At 32.9% G+C, this 27,874-nt stretch overlaps 2 protein-coding genes across 13 annotated transcripts in view; one reads left to right on the top strand and one right to left on the bottom strand.

Annotated features, from left to right (window-relative positions):
- LOC105344982 (palmitoyltransferase ZDHHC14) overlaps positions 1–9,823 on the bottom strand; it is a 29,551-nt gene extending 19,728 nt beyond the window's left edge. For 4 of the 11 annotated variants that reach the window (XM_020073996.3, XM_011452993.4, XM_011453002.4 and 1 more), the window contains exon 1: positions 9,593–9,817. In XM_020073996.3, the coding sequence (XP_019929555.3) occupies positions 9,593–9,652 (60 nt within the window). In that variant the 5' untranslated portion in view covers positions 9,653–9,817. Of the gene's footprint in view, positions 1–5,337; positions 5,492–9,592 lie in introns of those variants that run through there. The other 7 variants (XM_011452966.4, XM_034479083.2, XM_011452933.4 and 4 more) reach the window with 5 other exon arrangements.
- LOC105345027 (transmembrane protein 242) lies at positions 143–27,037 on the top strand. 2 transcript variants are annotated; one of them, XM_066070799.1, is made up of 4 exons: positions 143–404; positions 2,301–2,404; positions 7,623–7,745; positions 26,896–27,037. In XM_066070799.1, exons 1-4 carry the CDS (start codon positions 272–274, stop codon positions 26,962–26,964), a joined length of 429 nt encoding a protein of 142 aa, XP_065926871.1. In that variant the 5' UTR covers positions 143–271; the 3' UTR covers positions 26,965–27,037. The 2 variants fall into 2 exon arrangements, with proteins under 2 accessions (XP_065926871.1, XP_065926870.1); XM_066070798.1 differs by lacking the exon at positions 26,896–27,037 and adding an exon at positions 10,859–11,748 and having other exon boundaries at positions 160–404.
- Positions 27,038–27,874: the final 837 nt, after the last annotated feature.

Raw genomic sequence — 27,874 nt, forward strand, 5'->3', positions numbered from 1 at the left:
AAATACAGATACAGATCAATTGTTAAACAGTTTCTTGGCACACACGGTTATTTCGACATGATTTTCGTTACACAGGAAACGAGAATCTTGTTGTTGATAATAAATTTATTTGCGCATGCGTGAATTATATATAATATAAAGGAAAATGTATTAAAGTTGTTCTTGTCGTTCAATTTTCCAAAAAGTATTCAGATTTACGTTGAATGTAGAAAAACAATGTTTTTAGAATTTCTGTTAAATAAAATTTAATGACCTTGACATTGTAAACAATATGGCGACGCCCAGACAGCATGTTGTGCATGCTGATCGGAAAGACGGGGCTATTGATCAGAATGCTAAACCTTACGCGACTGTCACTGAATCTGCAGATGAACGGTGGAACAGAAAAAAAGAAAACGTGAAAAGTAAGTGGATTTTCATTTCGTTTATACCGATTAAGCCGATGTATTCTGTTTATTGTCAAGCCTACACAAGGTCAAAGAGTATGTTGCACTACTGAACTGAAGTGTATTAGCTATAGGCTAACAAGACAATTAATTTTAGACAGTTTATAACGGCTTCCATGTCGACACATGTGTTATTAGATTTAAATGACACTGCCTGACTGCCGCACTTTGAAGCGCTTGACAGTTAATTTTGATAATAGGGTGCAGTGTAGAAAGAATAATCTCACTGTGACCAGGCTATGCTCAGGTCACAGTAAGAATTCGTCCCATGTACTTGCAATGTAGCAGCCATGAAGCGGATCAGCTTCGTGTCTATTTTCATTCTGTAAAATATTATATGCAGAGGAAAAACATATTTTTACACATTACAAACCTTTTTGAACATGCATATCTAGTTTAGACAACAAAATATCCATTTAAAGAGTCGTTCCAAGGAATTTTGTTAAATTACGCGTTTGAATTTGCCTGCCATTTTGTCGGAAATCGCACTCGGAATGTCTCGGATTTTATCATTAACATGGCGACCATAAACAGCGAATTTTCAAACGTGATGTTAAAAGTGGCAGCGATTTTGTTGCAAAAACAGGTAATGTTGTAATATGGGATTATAAAAGAGAAATATTGTAGGTATTTGAGACCAATCATATGACAATTTAGGCGAGATACAGCGCGATATAATTTTTTTATTTGCTACAAAGCGAGTATATGGGACAAATTCTATCATTAAACCGGGTCCGTAGGACATCTGTCATTTTAACGATAGAACATTCTATCTAGGTGCAGTAATGCTTTTTTATAGTTTTATGTTCTCCTCTGAGGTACACTGTACTTGCTTTTGTAACGATGTTTCTTTTTCTACGCAAGCCATTGTGCTCTATGGACATGACAAAACATTCATAACCAGTTTATACCAAACTCTATAATCTTCATTTTCTGGTGCTGCCCATAAAATCTGAATTTGCATTTCAAAAAACAGGTTTCAACTAATTGCCTTAATGAGTTATATATATACTGGATTCGAATAGAATTTATCTCAGTTAGATATAAATTGGAGCAAAAAGTGAAAATATTTCATTTTAAATGTTTAAATAGATTTGCATGAATGCACATCAGATGCAACAACTTGGTTATCATATTAAGTTTTCCTGTAACTTTAAATCAACTGGCATGCAACCAGTTTTCGCCAAGGACCATTTCTCACTTGTGCATTGGTACATCATTTTATCAGCACATTAGGACATAATCAACTTCTTCATCCAATTAGCAGTCGCTAAATATTTTATCAGTGATGTTTTTAATCGTAAGCCGTAAACAAGAGAGAGATAATGTCTGATTGGCGCAGAACTCTTGATAAGCCAATGAAAAAGTGGGTTATGTTGTAAGTATGTTCGATCATATTTAGTAAAATTTATGCGATTAAGAAGGGGCTCGGTCGTATCGCTATTCGCCCCCTTCTTAATCGCATAAATTTTACTTAATAATATGATCTAACAAATTCTTAAATTAATATATATATGTCAGAAAAATAACGTAACAATACGAGAATTAGTCCATGGCAATATTGGTCACATGCCCATTATAGTTTAATAAAATTGTTCCCCAAGAAGTTTTAGATATACTGAAAAATCAATCTCCCTAACAGTGGGGTTACTGAACAACTTTATCACCGAAAGATTTATTCTAATGTGGATTTGACAATTTTTTGCAAAAATAAAAAAATTCAATTTTGGCAATGAGATTTATACCCCATTTGCGATAAATCCAAACCTGAAAAAAAATCACTATATAACAAAATTTATGAGATATCATATAATATGATGTAGCAAGTTCTGAACTTCTTGTTTTCCTTTTCAGAGGGATTTCTTTTGACATCAATAGTAGGATTTGCAACATATTTCCAGTTCAAGAGTTCATTTGCATTAGCAGCCAAGAAAGGTGATGGCAGTGTTATATCTCAGGTGAGTTAAACAGGTTAGGACAAGTTTCAAAAATGTGTTTTTTGACTAGCATATTATATCCTGTTTGAAATATATATATCCTGAATTGCACAAGAAGGAAATTATCTGTTTGGTAATATTTGTTTATTAAAAGATCTTCAAATCTAAAGTACTACATGTAACGGTTAAACTTTTGGTTATCAAAGTTTTTTCTAAAAACATAAAGTTTGTGTGATTGATCACCCACACTTTTTTTTTTAGCTCACCTGAGCTGAAATCAAGTGAGCTCTTCTGATCACCTTTTGTCTGACATCTGTCTGTCTGTCTGTCCATCCATCTGTTTGACCATCTGTCTGTCTGTCCAATGTCCATAAACATTTTACATTTTCAACTTCCTTTCCAGAACCACTAGGCCGATATCAAGTAAAGTTGGCACAAAGCTCCTTAGGAAAAGGGAATTCAAGTTTGTCAAAATGAAGGGCCACAACCTCTCTCAAGGGGAGATAATAAAAGATCATTGAGAATTTGCTGGTATTTTTTAAAAATCTTCATTTGGCCAGAAAAGCTGAAACTTGTGTGGAAGCATTCTCAGATAATGTAGATTCAAGTTTGTTTGAATCATGATCCCTGGGGGTAGAGAGGGACACAATGGGGGGGGGGGTCAAATTTTTACTTGGAAATATATAGAGTAAATCGTTAAAATCTTGTTTTCTGAACTGATCAGCCAGAGAAGCTGTAAGTTGTATAGAAGCATCATCAGGTGGTCGGTCGTAGTGTAGTTTTAAGTTTGTTCATATCATGATCCCAAGGAGTAGAGTGCATCACAATTTGTGGTCAAAATTTTTACATGGTTTATATACAGAGAAAAATCTTCTTCACTGAAACTGATCAGCCAGAAAAGTAGTATCTTGTGTGGAAGCATTCTTAGGTAGTGTAGATTCAAGTTTGATAAATTCATGATCCCCGGGGGTAGGGTGGGGCCACAATGGGGGATCAAATTTTCACATCAGAATATACAGAGAAAATATTTTACAAGTCTTCTTCTCAGAAACAGATCGGGCAAAAAAGTTTTAAGTTACTTGTGATGAAGCATCTTCAGGTAGAGAAAGTTTAAGTTTATTCATATCATGATCCCTGGGGGTAGGGTGAGGCCACAATTTGGGGGTTCAAATTTTTACATAGGAATAAATACGGAAACAACTTTAAAAATCTTCTAAAACACAATTTGCTTAGAAAAACTTTAGTCAGTTCAGATAGTTTAGATTAAAAAATTTCAAAATTGTATTAATAATCTTCAGGAGTAGGGTTGTGCCACATTGGAGGGGGGGGGGTCCAATTTCACAAAGGAAAACATTTGATTAATTCACAAAAACTCAAATGTTATTATACAATGTATATGGTTTTACTTATTGTTGATTCTTTAAAATTGTTTTGATTCTGACCCCAGGACAATTCTTGGGCCTTGCAAGGGGCTCAAAGTTTGATGTAGGTTTATTAAATCCATATATCAACAATTATTTAAGTCCGATCTTCGTCTCGAGAACTGCAATGCTCAATATGTGATATAACTGTTAAATCATCCTGTTACATAGGGGCTCAATGATGACATAAGAATGTGCGGTGATTTTTTTATACAGGATCTATTATATGACATGGTTCAAATATTTTGTATATATGACATCATAAAGCAATCAATTGTTCACCAAAAGTTGCTACATTTTATTTGAAAATTAATTAAATGCACATGTACAATATGATTTTATTAATTAAAAGCATTTGTTGTATACGACCATCAGTTGACGCTAAGAATAATATTTCTTTCAAAATAAACATTTGTCATTTAATGGGCACTGTAAATCTACACACCAGTTTGTATCTATATTCAAAGAGGGCTATAATGACCCATTAAGGCAATTATTCCACACCTGTTGAGAGAGGCAGGTTTAATTCTTACGAAACTGGCCAAAATAGCAATTCTATACATTTCTTAGCAAATGTATTATTAATTTTTTGGGGGTTTTTTTTGGGGGGGGGGGGGGGGGCTTTGAAAATTTTGGTTGGACAGTATTTCATTCATCCTGTTTCATTCCCTTAATATATATGTATACGTAAAATTACTTACTATGGTTTTCACTATTTATATGATGGCATAAAGAGGTAAAGAGGCAGCACACATACTTACCAGTATATGCATGACCTAGTGGAGTGTGTTACACTCACACTCACACAATGTTTTCTTTTTATTGAATTTCACATTCTTTTTTTAATTTTGGCATTTTCATAGAGGAGAAATTATCGATAAATGATGGAAGAATTTCCCTGATCTCAGGTTTTGCCAGAACTGCACATCATACATGTACATATTGGCCAGCCGGGACATGAGAAGCATAATATTAAAATCTGGTATCAACTTGTTAGTCAGTGCCGGGATCTCTATCTCACACAGTCATAATGAAATTGTTTTTGTTTACTTCCCTTTGTTTTCATAATTATTAATATGCAGTATTTCTTCGTTCGTTTTGAATGGAATGGATCCTGCTATGGCTTACAGTACATCAAAATGGCCATGTGTACTTGACACAGCAAATGTTGCTGTTAGATAAGATTGTCCATTTTTATATATATATAAAAAAACATCTTTGAGACAATGGATGATGAATTTTATAAGATTGTTCAGATCTTCGAATACAAGCCAACTATGCTGCGATGAGTCCTGCTGCGATGAAATTTTGTAAGTAACTATATAGTGTTATGAAGTTACTTAATTCATAGGAATTCCAGTCCTTTAAAAAGCGAGGTAATGAGATTATACATTACTGTTAAATGTGATCAGCCCGAAATATATATAATTACATTGGTATACCAGTATATACCTAATACTTCCACCAGCACCCGAGTTAACAGTTTGAAGCTGCTGAAATATTGCATTATATGGTTACATATATACGTCTTACCTTATTGTGATGGTAAACCATGCTTATTGATTCGCTGTTTGCCATATACTATCAGAGAGCCTTTGTTATGTCTGCCAACACAATCGCCAGCCAATAGCTGCCAAAGACTCGAATCCTTGGTTGTTTAGAGGTTTCTATATTTTGGAGGTTTTTTTTATATATTTTTTTTTTCTGTTCACAGAGAATTGATTAGGAGAAAAGATGTGTGTAATATTCCTAAACACTAACTCGATCTCTAGCTAGCTACAGTGCTTTTGATGCAACTTGTTGTAATGGTATTGATTTTTTGTTCTGGGAAGCAGAGAGAGAGAGAGCTATGTTCCTAGAGGAGGCCTGTTGTGATGATGAATTTTCGATCATTGGACTCTTAATGACAGAAAACTCAGGGCATTATGGGATACGTCCTGGCAAGGAATTTTCTTTCAGGGGATGAATTATTCAATAATGGGATTATAGTGTATCATGACACACTCATAGATCTGCACAATGTGTACGTGTGTAGACTCTTTGGACCGAAATATTTCATGTGAAAATAATGAATGAATAAATTGACATGCTCCTGATCACAGAATGATGTGTGAATTTTAGCAATTGGCCTCTCTAAGTTGAAAGAGTCAATAGATATACTAATTAATTATCCCTATCTACTAATCCATACCAACTTTTATAGAATCTTCTTGGTTTTAACCCTGTTTTTATTAGTCCCCTACTGGTTTTCACCGGAGGGGACTATAGCTTTCCTCTGCGTCCGTCAGTCCGTCTGTCTGTCACACTTCAGTTTTCCACACTTTTTTTCTTTATATTTCGTTTGAGGAATAATATGAATTTTGCTGAACAGCTTCAAAATGTCAAACTACAGATCAAGTTTACACTTTTGTAGCGTCTGGTTGACATATTTTCGAGAAAATTAATTTTTTATATTCCAATTTTTTAATGTTCGGGTTCGATATTCTGCATAACAGTGCATTATTTTTACAATTTCCACAAACCGGTAGGGGACGTGTATTGCTTATGCAATACTCTCAGAATGCTTGTTTAATACTGTAGATGAATCCATTTGAGGTAGCTTTTTAGAGGCAAAAGATTCTGTTAAATAATACTGATAACTTTATTGCAACAGAATTGTGTGATGCCCATTGCAGTGTCTTTGCAATACGTGAAATCTCAAAATTTTGTTGCGTGGGTGTATCCATTGCAGATTGAGGCAAACATGGTAGAGAGAAAAAAATGTGTATTGACATCTCATATTGACCAAGATTCCAATATCAGCCCGAGGGCCAAAGGTCCATGTTTGGCTTATCTTTATATATCAGTGATGTAAAAGTTCTGAATCTGATTATTATATAATAACTGTGAATTTAATATGCATGCTGTTGACACTTCAATATATCAAGTAACATGTAAGATACGTCATGTATTATATCATGTATCAAAAGAGACAAACTATGAGGGTCGATCAACTTTAATTTCCTTTCTTCATCAACCTCATCATCATCATCATCATCATCATCATCAATGATGACTTACTACCCACTCAAATATTGGAATCATATGAGTTTAGTAGGGGTCATAATGTATGTGGTCAGACAAAAATGATTGTTGTTTGAAGAGAGGGAAACTTTATCGGCCACTCTTTCGTTGTCCTAAAGACTTAATTTGAACATATCAGAATGTACAGCAAACTCGAATATACTGAACACAGATGTAACTAATTTACGGCTATAACAAATTATTTTTCATGTCCTGGAAAAATTTCTATATAAACCTTTAGAAATTTCCAGTATATAACGAACACGGTTATAATAAATTTATGGCTATAACGAAGTAATTTTTCAAACCCCTGCCGACACAATTTTAACGCAATTTATCATTTACATAACGAATATTTTCCATTACAAATTTTTTTAAAGATACATGAAACATTTAGATGCATATAAAAAAAACAAAATTCATTTATAATGCATATTAAGATTGACATTTTTTGCGAATGACATTAAAATTGATTTTTTAACTTAACGTAATTATATTTTTACTTGTCCATGTAAATAAATTGTTGGTCATATATGTCCTAGCTATCTTCCAAACTGGAGACTTGAATCATTTTGATGGGGGAATTCAACTCGCTTTTAGAATACTTATGGTACATTAACTACTTGGTATTTTATCTCATTTTCGCATCATGTGTATGTTTTAAAGAGTTGACCATATTAAAGAACTGACTCTTGATTCAATGGCTTAGCGCATTGTTTTTTTATATCCGGTCACATTAATTTTGATTGTTACAGGTAAATATTGGTCAAGCTGAGTTGAAGTGGGCATCCAAGGCGTTGGGGTACGGGACCCTGCTGGCCGTCTCTGGTACGGGACTCGTCTGCTTCCTCATCAAAAAAGCCATGGGGGTCAACAATGTAAGTCTCTCGGTCTATGGATGTGAGGTCGACAAACAAATAATTATATAAATATGCGAGCCATTATGGGGTAGGCTGGATGAGGTCAACATTGGGGTGGGGGGTGGGGGTGTAAAAAAATAATTTTCTGTTTATGGGAGGTTGACATTCTTCTTTCATGCTACAGTAAAACTATTTTAATTAGTACGAACACGGATATAGCGAATTTTCGGATATATAGTGAAGTTTTTTGGAGTCCCCGGTAAAATTCTTAACAAATCTTTGCAAAATTTTACGTTTATAACAAATTCGGATATTACGAATTATTTTAACACCTTTATAACGAATTTCTTTACAGTTTAAAAAAGTTTGCCCTACCAGTTAACAAAAAAGTTTGAATGAATTTATTTTCATATAAATTTTTCAATTTACAATCCGATTATTAAAGGTTTCAAAGTAATGAATTTTTATTTTAAGCCTGAATTAGCTAAAATTATAGTCTGGTGAAAGAAAACATGTTCAAATATAGTGAATTCGCTATTATAGATATTATAACGAATTCGTAATACAGATATAATGAATATATTCCATTGGTCCCTAGGACTTTGCTATAACCAAGTTTAATTTTACTGTATATATGATTTGCATAAGTTTGGTACCTTTATGTGTAATTATAATTATACTATAGAGTAATCAAGTGCCTGTGCCTTAACACACCTCCCCCCTTAAAATCCTTGCAAATGATGCAAAAAAGAAAAAATCGTACAAAATACATGTAATTCAGAGTCAATATTAACATCTTTTAGTAATGTAATCCTTGTAATCTTTTAATCTTTCTTTTGTATAACATTCACCTTAAAAATTTCATTTTTCTTTCATTTTGTTGTTAGGCACAAGTACACATCTATATTGAAGTTCTAATCTTAAGTGTCAGCGGAAGCTTATAGAGACTGATGTGTTTGTCTAAAGTGCATTTCTAGGTTCATGTCAGCATCAGTTTGTACATCACTTAAACATGTTATACCAAAAACAATAAAATGCTTCTATTATGTTATTGAAAATATACAGGATTTAACATATAACTAACATATATTTTTACATCTAACATCTCCTGATTACTGCAGAACTGACCTCATTCATTCTCTCTCTCTCTCTCTCTCTCTCTCTCAACAACTATATTGTAACACCCCCCTCCCTCCGACCATCAACAAAAATCCAATAGCTTGTTGCTGCTATTGTATTGTGCCTGAACAAGTAATTTAAGAGAGGTCTTTAATCCTTAACCAATCCTTTTATTGATTCTAGTGACAAGGTGCAAAAGTGCATGTTCAGTGTGATTCATAGCTGCAACAAGCGCATGCCATTTTGTTGTAGGCGAATTCAGTTACCGGTAATTAAGAATGCAGAAAGTCAACGGAAATAAGGGTTACCTGATATTTTGTTTGATTTAATTAATTAAGGGCATTTCAAAAAATTTTAAATAGTTTTTATATATATATGTGTGTTAACTTTGTGCCTGATCGGAGAGAGAAAGTCTTTTAGGGAATTTCCAAAAGTATAGAATATTAGCTTTCCAGTGGTATATTTATTATAGCTAGTAATAATTGTAAGATATAGTCTTAGACGTCTTAATATTAAAGCAATTTTAAAAAAATTATCATGATTTAGTGATTTAAGAAAAAAAAAATGATGAATAATAATTAACATAAAATGACCTAAGTACTAATCTGTACCTGAAATACCTGAAAGTGATTTATACACCTATATAATATTACTAGATATGATGATTTTAAAAAAAATCAACTTTGATCAGAACATGTCTCATTATTAAGAGATTTTTTACATATACAGCTTGTACAAGGACTCACCTTGGGTTTCACTATTGTGACATAGGTTTGACTGAGACGCTGTCCATATAGATCAGGCATTTTCCAACATGCATTATCACATGCGCTTAAAACAGCAAAGTGTAACCAAGACACGGGGAAGCCACGTTCATTATGAAAAAAAGATACCACTGGCCTATTATAGCTGCTTAAATGGAAAATTGGATTTCTCGTCGTCCGCTTTTAGGCCTGAATCATCGAGAGAGTGGATTCCCACAATAAATGTCGCATTTCATTGATTGGTTTTTGAAACGCATTTCAGAAGGCCTGACTTTTTTTTCATATGGCTTATTTTTTTCTACACACTCAATGGTATTACCCAAACTGTGGTCTGTGGTTTCATGAAAATGCTTAAGTTATTAATATGATATTGTTTTGAGCCCAGTTTTTGTAAATCGTCCAACTTTTACTGCTTAAATATTATTTATTGAATATACTAAGAGAGTGTAATTTTCTGGATAATGAACAAAAAAAATTACGATTGAAGCATTCATAAATGAATATGGTCTTTGTTTGATCTGAAATGGATTTCATGCACTCACTTGCAGTTTTAAAACAGGTTGTGATTTATAAAACTTATCGTGTATGTATACCGGTATATTTTACTTCTAAGGTCAGATGACATATTCCTCAATTTTATATAACATTTTCCAGGAATTTGTTAATGGTTTACTACTACTTTGACATGCTTTTTTGCAAAAAAAATAGGATACCTTACCAGGGATTTTTGCAAAATACTAGAGTATTCAATTTCCTATATAATCTTCTTGAAAATACACTTGAAATGCTGAAATAAAAATAAATAATTCAGTACAGCGAAATTCACTATTTTGGGCCGGGCTTTGAACTCACAACCTCTAGAACCTACGCTCCTGGCAGAGAGCGGCCATGGCTCTAACCACTCGGCCATTTAGGCAGATATCCATTTACAAGTAAATTTTAATCATTTTTATTAAAAATCATTATAAAAATGATAATTTTTATTGGAACTCTTTATTACGAGGAAATACACAAAAGATGCTCGAGGAACGTGTCGTCTGACCTTAAGTATGACTGAGACAATCTGCCATCCCATGGGATCCCCTTTTCTATTCTCCAATAATTTCTGATGATTTAAAAGACACATGCCAATTTTAATGCATTGTCTGACAATACTTAAAACATTTTTCATTAAATAATTTAGACAGTACATTCATTTGTATAGTTGTAAATTGCAGAGATGATTTTTGCTACATGTTTATGTTTTAGTTGGATGAATTCAAACAGAGAATGCATGAGATCTTCCCTCAAGCCAAGAAATCGCCGTCTTCAGGAGATGAATCAGAGAATATAGAAACTGTGGAGGACTTTATCAAATATATTACAGAGGATCGAAAAAAGAAATCGGCGCCTACAAACTCAGAATCTGAAAACACGTGATGGTGGCTAAGTGCTATAGTTTTTAATTGAGACATAAACTATTAAATTCGGTCGCTAACTTGGATGTTGAAGCCTTGCGATGACATAGGAGATTACCTGGAAGATTCAAGTCTCGTTTGACGTCTGCTGTATTTGTGTATTGTGAATTCTTAGATGTGATGATACCAACTCTATGTTTTGCTTGTGAAGACATAAGATGTCATCTTGATCGGTATATTTTAAAGTGTATAGGTCAGGATATCTTTACGAAAATAATGCTTATTGTCCACAAGTATGATATTAAGAGAATTTAATTCAGATAGACTCAATGCTATTACCGGTACATAAATTTACAATAGTACTAGATGTGCAGTAAAAATTCGGTAATCTGAATATCAATAAAACTGGACATGTAAGTCTCTAGATGATTTTTTTTATGTCGAGCAAATATTGTTTTTAAATCTTATTGCTTAATACTCTAACAATATTGTTTAACAGATATGTATAAACCCGGGTACAAGTATCAAGATTTCAGGTCCTCCTTGGATGGTTTAGTTTGAAGTGAAGAAATAAGAACGGTTTTGCTGTGGGTTTCTTTTATTTCAATATCCATGAATGAATATGTATTCAGAATAGTTTTAGCTCATTTTTACTTAATGAAGAAATCAAGTGAGTTTTCCTGTTCACCTGTTGTCTATCTGTCTATATATGCATTTGTCTGCTAACCTTTTACATTTTAACCATTTTAAAGGGGAGATCAAACTACCAGTATGTAAATAGGGTGGGTCACTTAGAGTTAAAATATCTCCTTCTGAAGAATTACTGCACTAGAAAACAACATTTTTATGTAGAGTCAATTCTAAATTATTCAAACTGTGACATTGAAACTAATACTTGATCCCAAAGAAGTGTTAAAATTTCTTGGTTTTTTAATGGCCCCTTCCTGAGTTCATAGTTTTATGAAGAAGAAAATTGAAAGGCATACAAAAACTTGCTGAGAACCATTACTCAGGTGAGTGGTGTGGCCCATAGGCCTAATTTCCATACTTTTTACTGTGCCATTATATAAATAGTGCCTGTTTGGGAGAGTAACAGTTGAAATTGACAGGTCATGCACGTACCGTTCGCTGTAGAATTCACGTTATTCCTATATAAAAGCAGTAAAATTTTCTTAAGAATTAAGACATTCAGTATAACAAAATAAATAGTGCCTGTTTAGGAGGGTAACAGTTGAAATTGACACCCCGAGAAAATCGCGTCGGTTGACAATGGTTTTCTCGGGGTGTCAATTTCAACTGTTACCCTCCCAAACAGGCACTATTTATATAATGTTACCCGTTGCTAAGTGCGTTGCTAACGCTGAGGGTAATAGAACGGATTATGAACTGCATTTAAACCAATCAAATTTCAGTTATAATTTAACATGAAAGTATAACAATACATTTTAGACAATTAAACTTTTAAAAAGCATAGCATATGTGGCCTTCAGGGTAAAATGTTAATGAAAAAAGAAATACTTGTATGTGGACTCATTGATATACATCTTTAAAAGTTTGATCAAGTAAAAAAAAAACATGGTAAGTTTTTCAATCATACTGACTTACTGAAAAAAAAGATGCATGTGTTCATCAAACCTCTTATATTAAGTGATCACTGTTGTAAACATGTCCAAAAAGGCTTTCAAATTCCCGGAGCAATTAAACTTATAAATTTCAAGTTTTAAAACAATTATAATCTATTTCTCAAGATGTGGGAGCTCAGCTAAACCAATCATATGCAAATAAATGATACTGAAAGAAACCTGCATCTTTTGAAATATTTCAGTATAGAAATAAGATGAGTACTTAAAAATAAGAACTTATAGGATGAATGTATAGGGTGAATGTATGATGGATTAGAGTCTTAGATTTGTGTTGTGATGTTTATTTCTATTTTGTTTTTCAAAATGCTGTAACATCATTGATATAATAAATGGACAAAATTTTGCTTCATTTTGATTTTTTATGATTATTCAATAGATATACATTTAATAATTCATGCCTTTTATATATATAACAAATGTGGTAATTTTATTCAAATTCATATTATGTTATGTAAGTCGTAGATCACAAAATCAGAGCCCATTGATAAAAATAATTATTAAATCAAGATACTGCATTTTTTGAAATTCAATTGAAGATTATATTATAAAGCAAATATATTTTTATCGATGTAATATAAATTTGCAATATAATTCTTCTTAATGTGATTAAATATTATTTATTTTCATGCGTACGTTGACAGATTTGAGAAGGGGAATTACTCTTATTTTTGAAACTGTTCAACTGAAGAAAAAAAATTGATCCAATGATGGAGCATTTGACACAAATGCGTGGTACCCAGAGAAACTAAACAATATAGTTTAGCCTCCTAATAGACAGAATGAAGAAAGATAACTCATACACACACTTTGAATCTTAAAATATCAAATATATACTCTGACTCCAATTACTTAATACCGGTATGTAATTTTTATGCTGGGGTTGTTAGGTATTAATAGACCAAAACTCAGTGATGTATTATACATACATTGTACAATGTACCAGTGTTTGTTTAAAAAAAAACAAATAAACAATTTATGATCTTTGATCTTATATACTGATTATTTAGTATTGTATGTAACGAGAGAAATGTACGTCTCCATGAGGTGGCGGGGGTATCGGGTGGTGGATCAGCTGGACCTATTTTCTTAACTTTTCTGCATGCATGTGCTATAGTTTGTGAAATAAATTAGTTTGAATTTTTCAAAGGTTTGATATCATCCCCCAAATACTTGATTCATCCGCAAATTTAAAACCTGAATTAGTTATACCCCCCGCAAACATAGTTTGGGGGGGTATATAGGATTCACCTTGTCCGTCTGTCCGTCTGTCTGTCCGTCCGTCTGTCTGTGCAATCGTGTCCGGTCAATATCTTTCTTATGGTGAAACATTGGAAGTTCTTACTTCACACAAAGATTGCTTATGACGTAAGGGTGTGTCATGACCTTGACCCAAGGTCATTCGGGCAAGGTCAAGGTCACTGGCAGAAAAATACAAAATTCGTGTCCGGTCCATATCTTTCTTATGAAGAGTTATTGGAAGTTCTTACTTCACACAAAGATTGCTTATGACCTAAGGGTGAGTCATGACCTTGACCCAAGGTCATTTGGGCAAGGTCAAGGTCACTGGCAGTAAAAATACAAAATTCGTGTCCGGTCCATATCTTTCTTATGAAGAAACATTGGAAGTTCTTACTTCACACAAAGATTGCTTATGACCTAATGGTGAGTCATGACTTTGACTCAAGGTCATTTGGTCAAGGTCAAGGTCGTTGGGGAAACTAGTGCAAAATTCGTGTCTGGTCATTATCTTTCTTATGGAGAAACATTGGAAGTTTTCAATTGACACAAAGATTGCTTATGACCTAAGGGTGTGTCATGACTTTGATTCAAGGTCATTTGGGCAAGGTCAAGGTCGTTTGGGAAACTAGTGCAAAATTCGTGTCTGGTCATTATCTTTCTTATGAAGAAGCATTGAATGTTCTTACTACACACAAATATCTTATGACCAACAGTTTCAAAAAAATAGAGCAGTTGTTATTTAAAGAAAATGGAAGGTGAAATAGATTCATTCAATATTTTCTATAATTGGAAAAATACACATATTATGATTTTTATCTTAGCGGGGGGTATCAATTGTGAGCTTGCTCGCAGTACCTCTAGTTAGAATCAAGTCTTATGAGGATTTCAGTGTAAAGAATCTAGTCTTATGAGGATTTGAGTGTAAAAATCATATTTCTAGGTCAGAGAGAGAGAGTGAAAAATTCTTGTAACTTTTTAAGGAGGTCAATATATGCATGAATATGATCATAGTACTAAGTCAAAGTAAAGCTGATTCATTTTATACAGCAGAGTCAACAGAATAAATCATGTTTTAATAACAAATCTTTATTCATAAATTCAGCCATTTAAAACTGGTTAGTACAGTTAATGATGTTCAAAATATATATAAAAATATATTAAAAATGTTAACATAACTATTACACTGATAGTTGTACTTCAGAAACAGAAATATATATTACTTAATATCAAAGCGTCTATTGAATTTCGCAAATCTTTTTTCTTTTGTAGCTTATTCCAGTTTTGATATACAGTTGTGCAGTACATGTATCATATGGTTTTGTCTGTACACATATTATATAAACACAGTTTATTTACATGCTTCAATTCATAGGAAAATCATTCTATTCACTGGTACAAATATACAGTAGGTAAGTCACTTGATATGTTTTCCATGTTCACACAAGTTTAATAATAATGTAAATCAGTTTGTTGAGATGTAATAAAACGCTACAAATTTCATGTCGAGACTGTTATTTTGTTAACATATTTGTTGTTTGTTTACATGTAATATTGAATTTTCTTCACTTTTCCTGTGAAGAACTCAGCCACGAAGAGGTTGTCTCTGGTGTCCACACATAAACCACATGGATACTGTAAATGACAGTTGCCAATGTAGCGGAGGAACTGTCCGTCCTGATCCAGGATGTGGATACAGTTGTTGTTATCGTCTGCTGTCAGGATCCGACTCTGGCTGTCTGTTGTGATGCCAACTGGATTAAATGGTGTCTTGGTAGTAGAGGGAGGACCGGTGTATGTAAACCGGAGTTTTCCGGCCTGATTGACCACCACTACTGCACAGGCTCCATGGTCAGCTACACAGATATCTAGGTTCTTGTTCTCACTGATGTATTTAGGGTAATCATTCTCATCAGATGAATAGAGTGGTTGTCCTTTGTCATTGTATTGAATTGTTTGTTTCTCTGTGGAGCCAAAGTAACGAACAACTTTTGTTTGTTGATAATCATCACTGTCCATAACAACCAGGAGGTCACCAGAGGAGATACTACAGACATAGCGAGGATACCACCCCTGTAGTCTGATCACTGTCTGTATCTGTGTATTCTTCACTGTGTTCACGGTTTTATCATCGGAATCAGTATAAACTAGTTCACCACTCTGTGTCACTGCTATGTCATCTGGTATCTTCCCAGACTTGGTTTGGATTGACTTCACTAGTTTACCGTTGAGGTTGTAGAGTCTCATCATGTTGTCCTGACCAAGGGTCCACAGTTCATCATCATTCAGACAGGACACACTGCATAATTCATTAGATTCTCCATACTCTGTGTTTATATCTGTGATGATCCGTGGTACATCAATGAGTGGTCTGTGTGGGGGAAAGGACTCAGCACCGGGACAATCCATTGTGTAGCCTTGTTCTTCTGTTTTGATAGATAACGCTGACAGAGAACCAATCTGCTGATAAATCTGTTCTTTGTAGATTTTCTGAGGGGTAAATCTTGGTAAGGAAACTGTGATTTTAGGACGCAATCTTCTGAATTCAGCATTCCTGGATTTGTAAGCAGATACATGACTGACATCATTGGAGTTCAGTAACTTCTTCAGATCAGCAATGCACTGTGTGATTTCAGAAATACTGCGTTTGATTTCATTTTCATGCTTATTTAAGACAACCAGGTGTTTAGAATCTGTTTCAACCACGTCAGATTTCAGTTTTTTGACAGCATTGTCTATTTCTCTGTGCAATTCTTCTCCATGTTTGTCAATAGCTGTTGTTAATTTCTTTGAGTTTTCCTTGAGATCAGTTTTCTGAACTGAGATGTTAGATGCAATCTCTTTGTATTTAGGATAAATGGTATTTTCTAATTCTTGCAAATCTCTTTGTAAAGTTTCTTTTTTGCTCTCTCTTATTTTTGATATGCCAACTTGTTCATGTCCTAGATGTTCTCGAGAAGAAACACACTCCACACAAATAGGAATGTCACAGTGTTCGCAGTAAAGGTCACATAATTGTGTGGAATGTTTTGAACATTTAGGATTAAGTCCTCGCTTTTTGAATGGCACCACTTTGTGATCTTTGGATTCATCGGAGAGATGTTCCCCAACGCAGGCTTTACACAGATGTATGTCACAAATGTCACAGTACATAGGGGGGCCCGGGGTCTCACAGAGATGACACCGTAACACATCCTGAGCCCAAGTGCGCGGGAGCATGGCCGGGCAGCTTGACGGATTTTAAGAGGATCCTAAAATAAATTTATGAAAACCCAATTAGCTTGCTCGTTTTGTTCTTCTAATAATCATACAAAACTTTTAACATCATGGGACCGTAGTTCATGTTCTAATAAATGACCTACATTTTGATAAGGGTTGTTAAATATTCTATTTGGATTCCTACTTGTTTAAGTTAGTCTCTTTAATTTAACACGAACATGTAGTTATCAGTAAACGAAATCGACGGAAAAGAAAGTTGAGACTAAATAATATAATTACTAATTAACAAACTACAGGTACAAACCTCCACTCTGCAACATCACGAGACAGGTAATTTACTTCCTGGTCTAGGTCAAATCTCTATTATCACATGATTATTTTTATATCACAAAGGGTGGATTTTAAGGGGTGGTATATTCAAATTATAATGAAGTAATCAGATGCTGTGATGTGTTGGGGAGTATCTACACTTATTTTCGTGTCAATTATGTGCGCTAAATATTGCTGATTGTCTGTGGTTACGATATCCACTCGACCAGTTGTACGCAAAATACATGTACTTTGACCGGTTTAGAATTTTCAAATTTTACAGTATTTGACCAAAACAAATGTTTTTAAAAATTTTGTTGGAAGGTTAAAGTTGAAAAAGGGAATATTTTACTACGGGGCTTTATGGGAATTCGTTGAAAAAGCGCTTAGTTTTTACGTTTTCCTTTTTTTGTATTTCTGCCCTACGGATTTTTATTTCTTCCAAATATATGAAAGCTATTGAAAAAAGTCACCAAATGTGGAAATAAAAAGACTGTTTACCTCGTGGTGTGGTCTAGGGAAACTTTCGAAGTTAATATTCTCTCCAAAGGTTGGCATGTTTTGGTAATATTGGCTAGGAAAAAATAGTTTTTAACAAGATAACACTTTTAAAAGTCTAATACCGTATATCAGGGTTTTTCCGCGTGAATCCAATTTCCGCTTTGTTCGCGACGATTTTTGAATCGCGGAAAATATATCAGCGTAAATTTATACAAAGTTTTGATTTTATGACATAGTTCTTTCTTTCCTTATGAAGTAAACAGGTATGTAAGAGTACAATGAACAGTGTTCAGTAGGTTTATAGAGTAGAAATTGCGGGATCGGAGAACAAGCTTTAGATAATAGGTATGTAAGCCTCGTGGTTTATTCAATAATACATTGACGAGCTAATTAAAACGGTGGCTTTAATTGCGTAAGCCGATGTCTAATAATTATACTTGAGCTACTGGTATATGTAACGGTACATGATCTATTAATCTTTGACTGTTTGCGTCTCTGAAAATAATTATCGGTAATATTTAACAATTAAAAAAATCGTGTAAATGGTTTGATTGTCCGATTTTTTCATTATAAAGAGGGCCAATTTAGATAGTTTTACCTCCTTACTTCACAGCTTTAAAAAATCTTGAATTATATTTTCACCATGACTTTGAAACAGTGAAAATTTGATTCGCGTAAATTTTATATAACGTTCTAGGTTCTGAATCGCGGAAAAAAACATGACGCAGAAAAAACTTCATATACGGTATGGGTTTTTTTAATGTTCTGTAAGCAAATATCTATTTTTTAAATCCAGCATCGCCTCAAATTTATGATTTAATCATATATGTTTTCTTTGGCCCTATGCATATTTTGAAATACCGGGAAACGCTGGACAACGTGTAGCCGCGATTTTAGTATTTTACCCTATGAAGTTCATAAAGTCACTATTTCACAACTGATATAAACGCAACATGTAAAGTAAATTTTGAATAACATACTTCAGAAGAAAGTTATAAATCTGCATGAAAATACAAAACATCGTGAAAAAATGGTGTCATTCATTATGCTATTATAATCATCACCAAATGTCATGCAGTGAAATGATTTCTTTAAAAGGAAAGTTATCAAATAATTTCATAGGCTGGATCAAAATTTTACCGAAATTAGTCCAAAATTATCGTTTATTTGTGTGCATAAAACTTACAAATCCAATCTTCTCTGTACTAAACGTACTTAATTTTTCGTCAAGTTGATCCTTCGACTCATTGCCTCTGTTATTAATAAAGAACATGGGCGAATTAAAACCATGGCGATAATGCCTATTAGTTCCATTGTACAATAACTTTTTCTCAAATTTTAGTTGCAAATGGTTTACATTAACTGAAACATTCACCGTGTAAAAGCAAAACTTCTAGAAACAACGAGTGAAATATGTTGAATTTTGGTGGTACATGTATGTTACTTGTACAAGGCACTTTGAAAAATTATGCACTTAGAATGTTTTTTTCAAAATGCGTTAAATTTTGGACCACGCCATTACATTTTGAAAAGAAAAACAACTTAGTTAGGCACTTTGAAAACTAAATTACAAGGTTTAGTCGAAATTGGTAAGTCCCTCTTGAAATATGATAAATAATTGTTTTGAAATCAGTTAAGAACAAAGTCCATGTTTTTTGATTTATACATTTTTTTTCAAAATTCGAATGTTTTCCGACTGTCTAAAAAGCAGGTATATACCTGAGATGACTTAAACATTTTTTTCAAAGTGTTTTGCCACAGTCTTATCTATTAGTTTTACATATAATGTTACCATTTCTATATGAACTTTTATTGGTATTTTGTAATTTAAATCTATTATTTAATATGTACTATATGTGACATTTTTTTTAGAAGAGGAGATAATCCCCCCCCCCCCCCCTCCTCTCCAATTATGTTTGGAAAAAAAGCCCACTGGTGTGACTTTCTTTCAGTGACCACCCTTAAAGATGTTAACTTACATTGTATCAAACTATGTCAACTCAAGTTCATTGTTTTTCTGGAACTCATTTAAAATACATGTATATATGATGCTGCATGGGCCATTTTGAAAAGCATATCGGACTTCATTTTTGATTTTGTGTATTAGAGATGACCGCACTTTAACGGTGGTTTGTTATCGCAGAGATTACGAAACGTTCCCTAATCTATTGAGCCCTTAAAGTAAATTTGCTTTACTCTATTTTGTATGATATGATGCAAGTTATGTAGATCAGGTTTATCAACTTGCATGTAATGTTTTGATTTGAGTTGACGCATAGGCTCTGCAATGTATTTGTCCATAATAACAATTACTTTTGTAAATTTTTTGGTGAAAAGTTCATTTTAAGAAAAATCAGTATTTTTAACAGTAAACATTAAATTTGTTATTCGGTATTATCTCTTTTATAGATCCATTACGCATCAAGACCAAGAAACAACAAGGTCATTTGAAAACGGCTATGAATAGGGAACTCTTTTCATCCATTTAATTATGGCTTGCTATATTCAGGGTTTATTCCCACCTAGCAAAAATCTGAATTTCTTTTTCCCATTTAGCTAAAATTGTGATTATCACACGTGAGTAGTCACCTGTGTATAGTCTGTTTTATACTTATTACCGGAATTATCACCTGAGATGTACAATTTAAGTATAACACATTGTCAAACTGTAGAAATGATAAAGTTCAAAGAGGTATAATTTTTTCAATGACATTATAATTTTCATATTGGACCTGATATGGAGCTGTTATGAACAATTCTGAATAATTAGTGATTTTAGGTTGAAAGTATATCGAACGCACTATTTACACTGCTGCAATCAAGAAACGGAATTCATTAGATATAATGTAGATACAAGAGAAGCCATCTCGGACAACTCTTTTTTGGGAGTTAATTTTAATCAACTCTCCTGATAGATGTAGTAACTCTGGCAAACCGGAAGTGAAACAGTGTTTGGACCTAAGCACAAATCATAACCGCCGACAAGATTTAGTACTTGAAAATAATCGATAAAATCGATATTATTTTTAATTTTTGTATGAAATAGTTTATTGGTGCATTTTAAATGATTGACCAAAATGTTAAATGTGTTTAAGTCATGTTGCAAGCTAGATATAGACGTAAGAATTGATTGTTATGTTATGTAAACAAAGCTGGAGTCTTATGGTTGTTTACAAAAAATGTAATATAGAGAATTACCATTTCTTTGAAAAATGACTCGTGGAAAACAATAAAAACCATTTTAATGTGTTCATAAATACTATTATCAACAAATAGAAGAATATTTAATTGAATTTTACACCAATGCAACATATATCTAAACAAAAACAAAAACAACGAATTCTGAACTTATCTTGGTTGTAACTCGATTTTTTACTTTTGACATAGCAGTATAAATTTCTATACTTATAATTATAAATATTAAAAATGGACAAAATAAAATTTGAAATTTTTTTTAAGCTCAATCGTGTCTTATTCCCTTTAAATGGTACATACAATTCTTATAATTTTGTACTATACATTTGAAATACGAGACTATATTGAACTCTGGCGTAGGAAATATTCTCTCGAGTCTCTCTGCTTGTCGGAGATTTACGGAGACAGCCGAGCGTCTGGTTGAAGGAGACAACGGTTCAAAATGCTCGGATCCTTAAATAACCAGAAATATTTCAATTTCTGATACATACTAGTAGTTTGAGGAAATTAATTCTATCTATCATGCCTTTTATATACACAACAAATCTGGTAATTTTATTCAAATTCATTCTATGTCAGTCGTAGATCATAAAGTCAGTGCCCATTAATAAAATCAACTACATTGTACAAGTATTAAATCAAGATACTGTGTTTCTTGCAATTCAAAGGAAGATTATTTAAAGCAAATATATTTTCATGAATGTAATATAACTTTGAATTAAAATTCTTAGAGTTCTATCAATGTCTTTATATTTTATTTATTTTATAGGCCTATGTTGAAAGATTTGAAAAGGGGAATAACTCATATTTTTGAGACTGTTTAAACTGAAATAAAAAAATGATCAATTGATGGTGCAATTGGCACAATGTGGTGGGTCCTTGAGAAACTAAACAATATATTTTGCCTCATCATAGACAGAGAGATGAATAGAGATACCTCATACATACACTTTGAACAATAAAATATCAAATATATACTGTCTCCAATTATTTAATATGTAATTTTGACCGGGTTCATTTAGTACTTATACCAAACCTCAGTAATTTATATAAACAGTTATAATATTCTTACTAATTAAAAAGTGTGTAATAAATATAGACCTTGCCTTTGCTTTGACATATATTCCAGACCTATTCTGAGAGAAAATATATTTAATTAAGTAGAAATCTTTTGAAGAAGGTTATTTGCTTTCAAGTGTTGTATGACATTCCATGATTCCTGAAGAATAACTATCTTTAGTAAATGAAAGCGAATAAAATGTTCCCATCAGGTTGATGAGGGACCCATAAGTGATTGTTTTGCCGGGAGGTGGATCAGCTGGACCTATTTTCTTAACTTTACTACATGCATGTACTATAGCTTAAATTGTGAATTAAATTAGTTTGGATTTTTCATATGTTCGATATCATCCTCTACTTGGTAATGATTATGATTCTAGGAACTTTTTAAGGAGATTTATTTAAGCATTGAATGCTTATTTTTTTTTGGATGTCGTCGGTCCTGCAACACAACAAGCGGTGCAGATAAATTGAATACCATGCGTTAGCGCGTTCTCTGCACTGCTTGGTGTGTTACAGAACCGACGACACCCATAAATAAACATTCAATGCTTATATTTATATTCATACTGATGGTTTTTTTATGAAATATATGGTGATTGTTAATTGCTGTAAAGCCATTATATACGCTCTCAGTCAGGGATATGAAACATACATGGAACAGCCATATCAGCCTGTTATTAAGTTAGCTTCCGCGACTAAATATATAGTGCCAGAAACTGTGTACAGAAAAATCATCTTTATTTAGGAGAAGATGTAATTTAATGATTATTTTTCAAAAGTTCACATCAAATTGGTTATGTAAAGTTGATCGTTTCATTTAATCTTATAAACATAAATATACTCAAAACACGTGAACACGTTTATATTTGTGCACATGGCACATGAAAGTGTATTCATAGAAAACTGAACGTCGCAGATTTCCAATGCAAACATAACACTGGTATTAAGCCGATATGCGTACCATTTGGTACGCATATCCTAAGATGGCGATAATTGGTGCAGGTTCGGAAGTTTACGCTGCTATATTTATTTATTCAGGTCGTATTTCAGCGGGTCAAACATATTTTAAAACATGTTTGAAAGGCTACTGAGTCTTCACATGTAGCGACTATAAAATAAATCAAAACAGCATATTAATTGATATTTCCTCCATAAATGGAAATCTCTATGATATGCGTACCTACAAAATAAATCAGATTTACGTTCCCTAAAACAAATAAGAATTTCTGGATATGCGTACCATCCGTAAGATTTACGTGGGTGTGTGTGCACGCAGCGAATGCATGCATTTGTGAGTGTCGAAACCCAATGTTCTTATTACTTCATCAATATAAAGATATAAAAATGGCTAATATTTGGATGTACCATCAGGAGTGAATTTTAAAATCTTGTCATCGATAAAGAGCTTTTCTCGCATTGACAACACTTTTTATTTATTTTAACAATAAAATGCTTTCTTTTGTGATTCATGCGGGATACGAAGGTGGCGACATTGCCAAAAATACATAACCCGCGTTCGTTAGTCGGTGAAGTAATTTTATTTTCTGCAATGATCGCTACCTCCATAATCTGCATAAATCATCAAAGTTAACATTTTATTGTTTATATTTACATCTTTCTTTTAACGAATTAATAAATTGTTCGTAAAAAGTAAGCAAAATTAACAAAATCATTGTTAATGTACATCAGTACGTTGGATAAAAGAAATAGCCAAATCGCCTTGGATGGGAATTTGAGTCTGTAATTATCACACCTCACAATCTTATTAGCAAAATCGGGGCCTTTCTGACTTTTATATTAACGAACAACCAAAAAAACCCCCGAGAACGCCTATATATGTCATTAACGGGATTAAAGGAGACCAGTTCGAGGTTCTTGCAAATCGAGAGAGGAGTTTAGATCGAAAAAGTAAGTAAAAGTTTATGTTTATTCTTTCGGCAACCTTTTTAAATTATATAAAGTTGCAGAACGATTGTTTATTAATGAGAAGTTGCAGTTTGCGGTGATAAGCCTTATCTCTTTAAATGAATAAATATAATATTTAACTGAGCAGCAGTTTTCGATTTTGTCACAATCTGAAACGTGCTAGGGGGTTGTCAAGTATCGGTAAGAACATACTCACAATGTTAAACTAGATAAATATTCATTTAAAACCTGAAGTGCAATAATTCCACTGCATGTATTACCAAAGTGTTAATAAATAATGGTCGTTGTGAAATGTGACTTACAAGACATGTATGAAATTTGTATGCAAGTGTATAATATTTAGTTCTTACACATTTTGTATGTGTATGTTTTTCCTAGAATATTGTGTTTATGTCAATCATGCCTTCAGTCATTTCAATACAAAATTTCCTCTACATGTACATGTGGTTTTGACACAGCATGCAGAGACATAAATAACATTTTATTTATGTATCTCTTTTAAACTGTTAACTTTATGTCTTATTTATCTATGAACGATGAACGTGTTTATGAATCAAGGGTCTGCATTTGTTAAGTAAATTTACCATTATGCAATTGAGAGAGAGAGAAAGAGAGAGAGAGAGAGAGAGAGAGAGAGAGAGTATAAATACAGTGTACATGTAATCGTTATTGATTGCCTTGCTTCCATGAACCATAAATATATTTCAAAAATGCCACAATGCATTAGCAACGTCATTGCTGTCAAAGATGTTGAGAGAGATCATGGAGAGAGAGATTTGACAGTTTCAATGAATCCAAGATGACGGCGATGTGTACCCTGTGTAGTATCAGTTAGATAGAGTGTATATATTTAATAGGTAAATACTAGATGATATCCTGCGCAAGGTCGCGAAGTAACACTAAACACATAATATGACACAATGCAATATGTTGAACCATAGTTGTATATACCGTGTCCGAATTTTTCCTTAATTGCTTTCTTTACCTATTCTTTAAAATTAAAATAAAAAACTAAACGCATTGCTAGATAATTAGAGGAGCAGACAGGTGAAAAATTTAAAGGGGCTTGGTCATGATTTTGGTCAAAATTTATTTGTGTACCGGTACATTGAACCTAAGTAAACAAAAACAGGACACGAACCTTATTTAAATAACAAAGAATTGTCAGTCGTTTATCTTGCTTATATCTCCACAAATGCATTTCTAAAGCCTTGTAAATAATAAAAACTGAAAAATAATGACCAAAATCGTGACCATGCCCCTTTAAACTGAAATTGATGTTGTACACATGTACGTAGCCCTAATTCTTTTTATGTTAAAACCTCTTCTTAAGGCAACATTGACGCCTGTTTATTTTCATTTAAATACAGACAGTAACACCTCGTGATTGTTAAAATATTGCCATTTAATTATTTAAAAATGACGCAAAATTAATTGAACATAAAAACATAAACTTCATATGATTTTATGAGGGGTCATAATGTTTGTGAACAGACAAAAATCATTGTTCTTTGAAGAGAACAAAATTTTGTGGCCCGTTCTATCATTGTCCTAAAGACTTAATTTGAACTTATCAGAATGTACAGCAACTCGAATATATTAAACGAACACGGATATAAATAATTTACGGCTACAACGAATTATTTTTCATATCCCGGCAAAATTTTTACATAAACCTATAGAAATCTCCAATATATAACGAACACGGTTATCACAAATTTATGACTATCATAACGAAGTAATTTTTCAAACCCCGCCTGGCACAATTTTAACGCAATTTATCATTTACAAAAAAAATATTTTCTGTTACAAATTTCTTTAAAGATACATCAAACATTAAGATGCAAATAAAGATAATAAAAATTTGTTTATTAAACCTAATTTAAACAATTTTGTAAATGACATTAAATTTGATTTTTTAACTTAACGTGAGTTAAATTTTACTTGTCCATGATAATGAATTGTTGATTATATGTCCTAGCTATATATAATTTATATGTCCTAGCTATATATAATTTATAGACTTTAGCAGCATGTATTTTATGTTTATGATTAAAATGTGTAATTTTATCTTAATCATCAATTCAATAATTTCCTTGAGATTTGAAGTTACATGTATGCAACATCCACAAGGATTCACCTTAGGTTTCACTACGGTGATGTAGGTTTGCGTGGGGCGCTGTCCATATAGATCAGGCATTTTCCAACATGCATCATCACATGCGCTTAAAACAGCAAGGTGTAACTAAGACACAGGGAAGCCACGTTCAGTATGAAAAATATACTACTGGCATATTCTAGCTGTTTTAATGGAAAATTTAATTTCTCGTCGTCCGCTTTTAGGCTTGAATCATTGGGAAAGTGGATTCCCAGAATAAATGTCGCATGTCATTGATTGGTTTTTCAATCGCATTTCGGAAAGCCCTAATTTTTTTCATATGGCTTATTTCTAACACACTCGATGGTATCGCCCAAGCTGTGGTACTAAGGTTTCATGGAAATGCTTTAAAAATTATGTTGTTTGGAGCTCAGTTTCTGTGAATTGTCCAAATACTAGTACTGGTTAAATATTATTGATCATTACAAGTACAGAATATCTTTTACTCTTAAGTATATTTGAAACAATTAGCATTCCCATTGAATTCCTTTTTTTATTCTTCAATAGTTTATGATGATTTAATGCATTGTCTAACAATCATGTTGAATTTTTTCCTTAAATTATGCAAAAATTACATTCGTTTGTATGATTGTACATTGCAGAGATAATCTTTTTTTTTTTTACATGTTTATGTTTTAGTTGGATGAATTCAAACAGAGAATGCACGAGATTATCCCAAGCCAAGAAATCACCATCTTCAGGAGATGAATCAGAGAATGTAGAAACTGTGGAGGACTTTATCAAATACATTACAGAGGATCGAAAAAAGAAATCGGCGCCTACAAACTCAGATTCTGAAGACACGTGATGATGGCTAAGAGCTATAGTTTTTAATTGAGACATAAACTATTCAGTTAGGTCACTAACTTGGACGTTGAAGCATTACGATGACATAGGAGGTTACCTGGATGAATCAAGTCTCGTTTGACGTCTGCTGTATAAAAATTTGTGTATTGTGAATTCTTAGTTGTGCTGAATCCAACTCTATGTGGTTCTTGTGAAGACATAAGATGTCATCTTGATCGGAATATTTTAAAAGTGTATAGGTCATGATATCTTAATGAAAAAATGCTTATTGTCCACAAGTATGATATTAAGAGAATACGTCGTGTTGACTTAGTACATGAATGTACAATATTTCTTGATGTGCAGTAAACCTTCAGTAATCTGAATACCGAATTGACATCTAATTTTCTAGACGATTGTTTGAGAGCGAGCCATTCAAAAAAAAAAAAAAAACATGCGTAATGTTTTAACAATATTGTTTTATAAATATGTATATACCAGTATCCAGATTTCAGATCCTCTTTACTTGGGATGATATAATTTTAATTGAAGGTTAACAAATAAGAAAGGTTTTGTTATTATATTCCCATATCTATGAATGAATATGTATTCAGAATAGTTTTAGCCCACTTGAACTTAAGATATCAAGTGAGTTTTTTTCATTCATCTGTTGTCTATCCATCTGCGTGTTCCCCTGCTAACATGTTTACTGAATAATTAAAATACATGGCCAAACTATTTTCATCTAACTACTGTTATGTAAATAGGGTGCGTCACTTAGAATATCTCCTTCTCAAAAACCACTGCACTAGAAATTACAAGACTTACAACA

The sequence above is a fragment of the Magallana gigas genome, chromosome 9 (genome assembly GCF_963853765.1).
Source record: "Magallana gigas chromosome 9, xbMagGiga1.1, whole genome shotgun sequence".
In the NCBI taxonomy this organism is placed as follows: domain Eukaryota; kingdom Metazoa; phylum Mollusca; class Bivalvia; order Ostreida; family Ostreidae; genus Magallana; species Magallana gigas.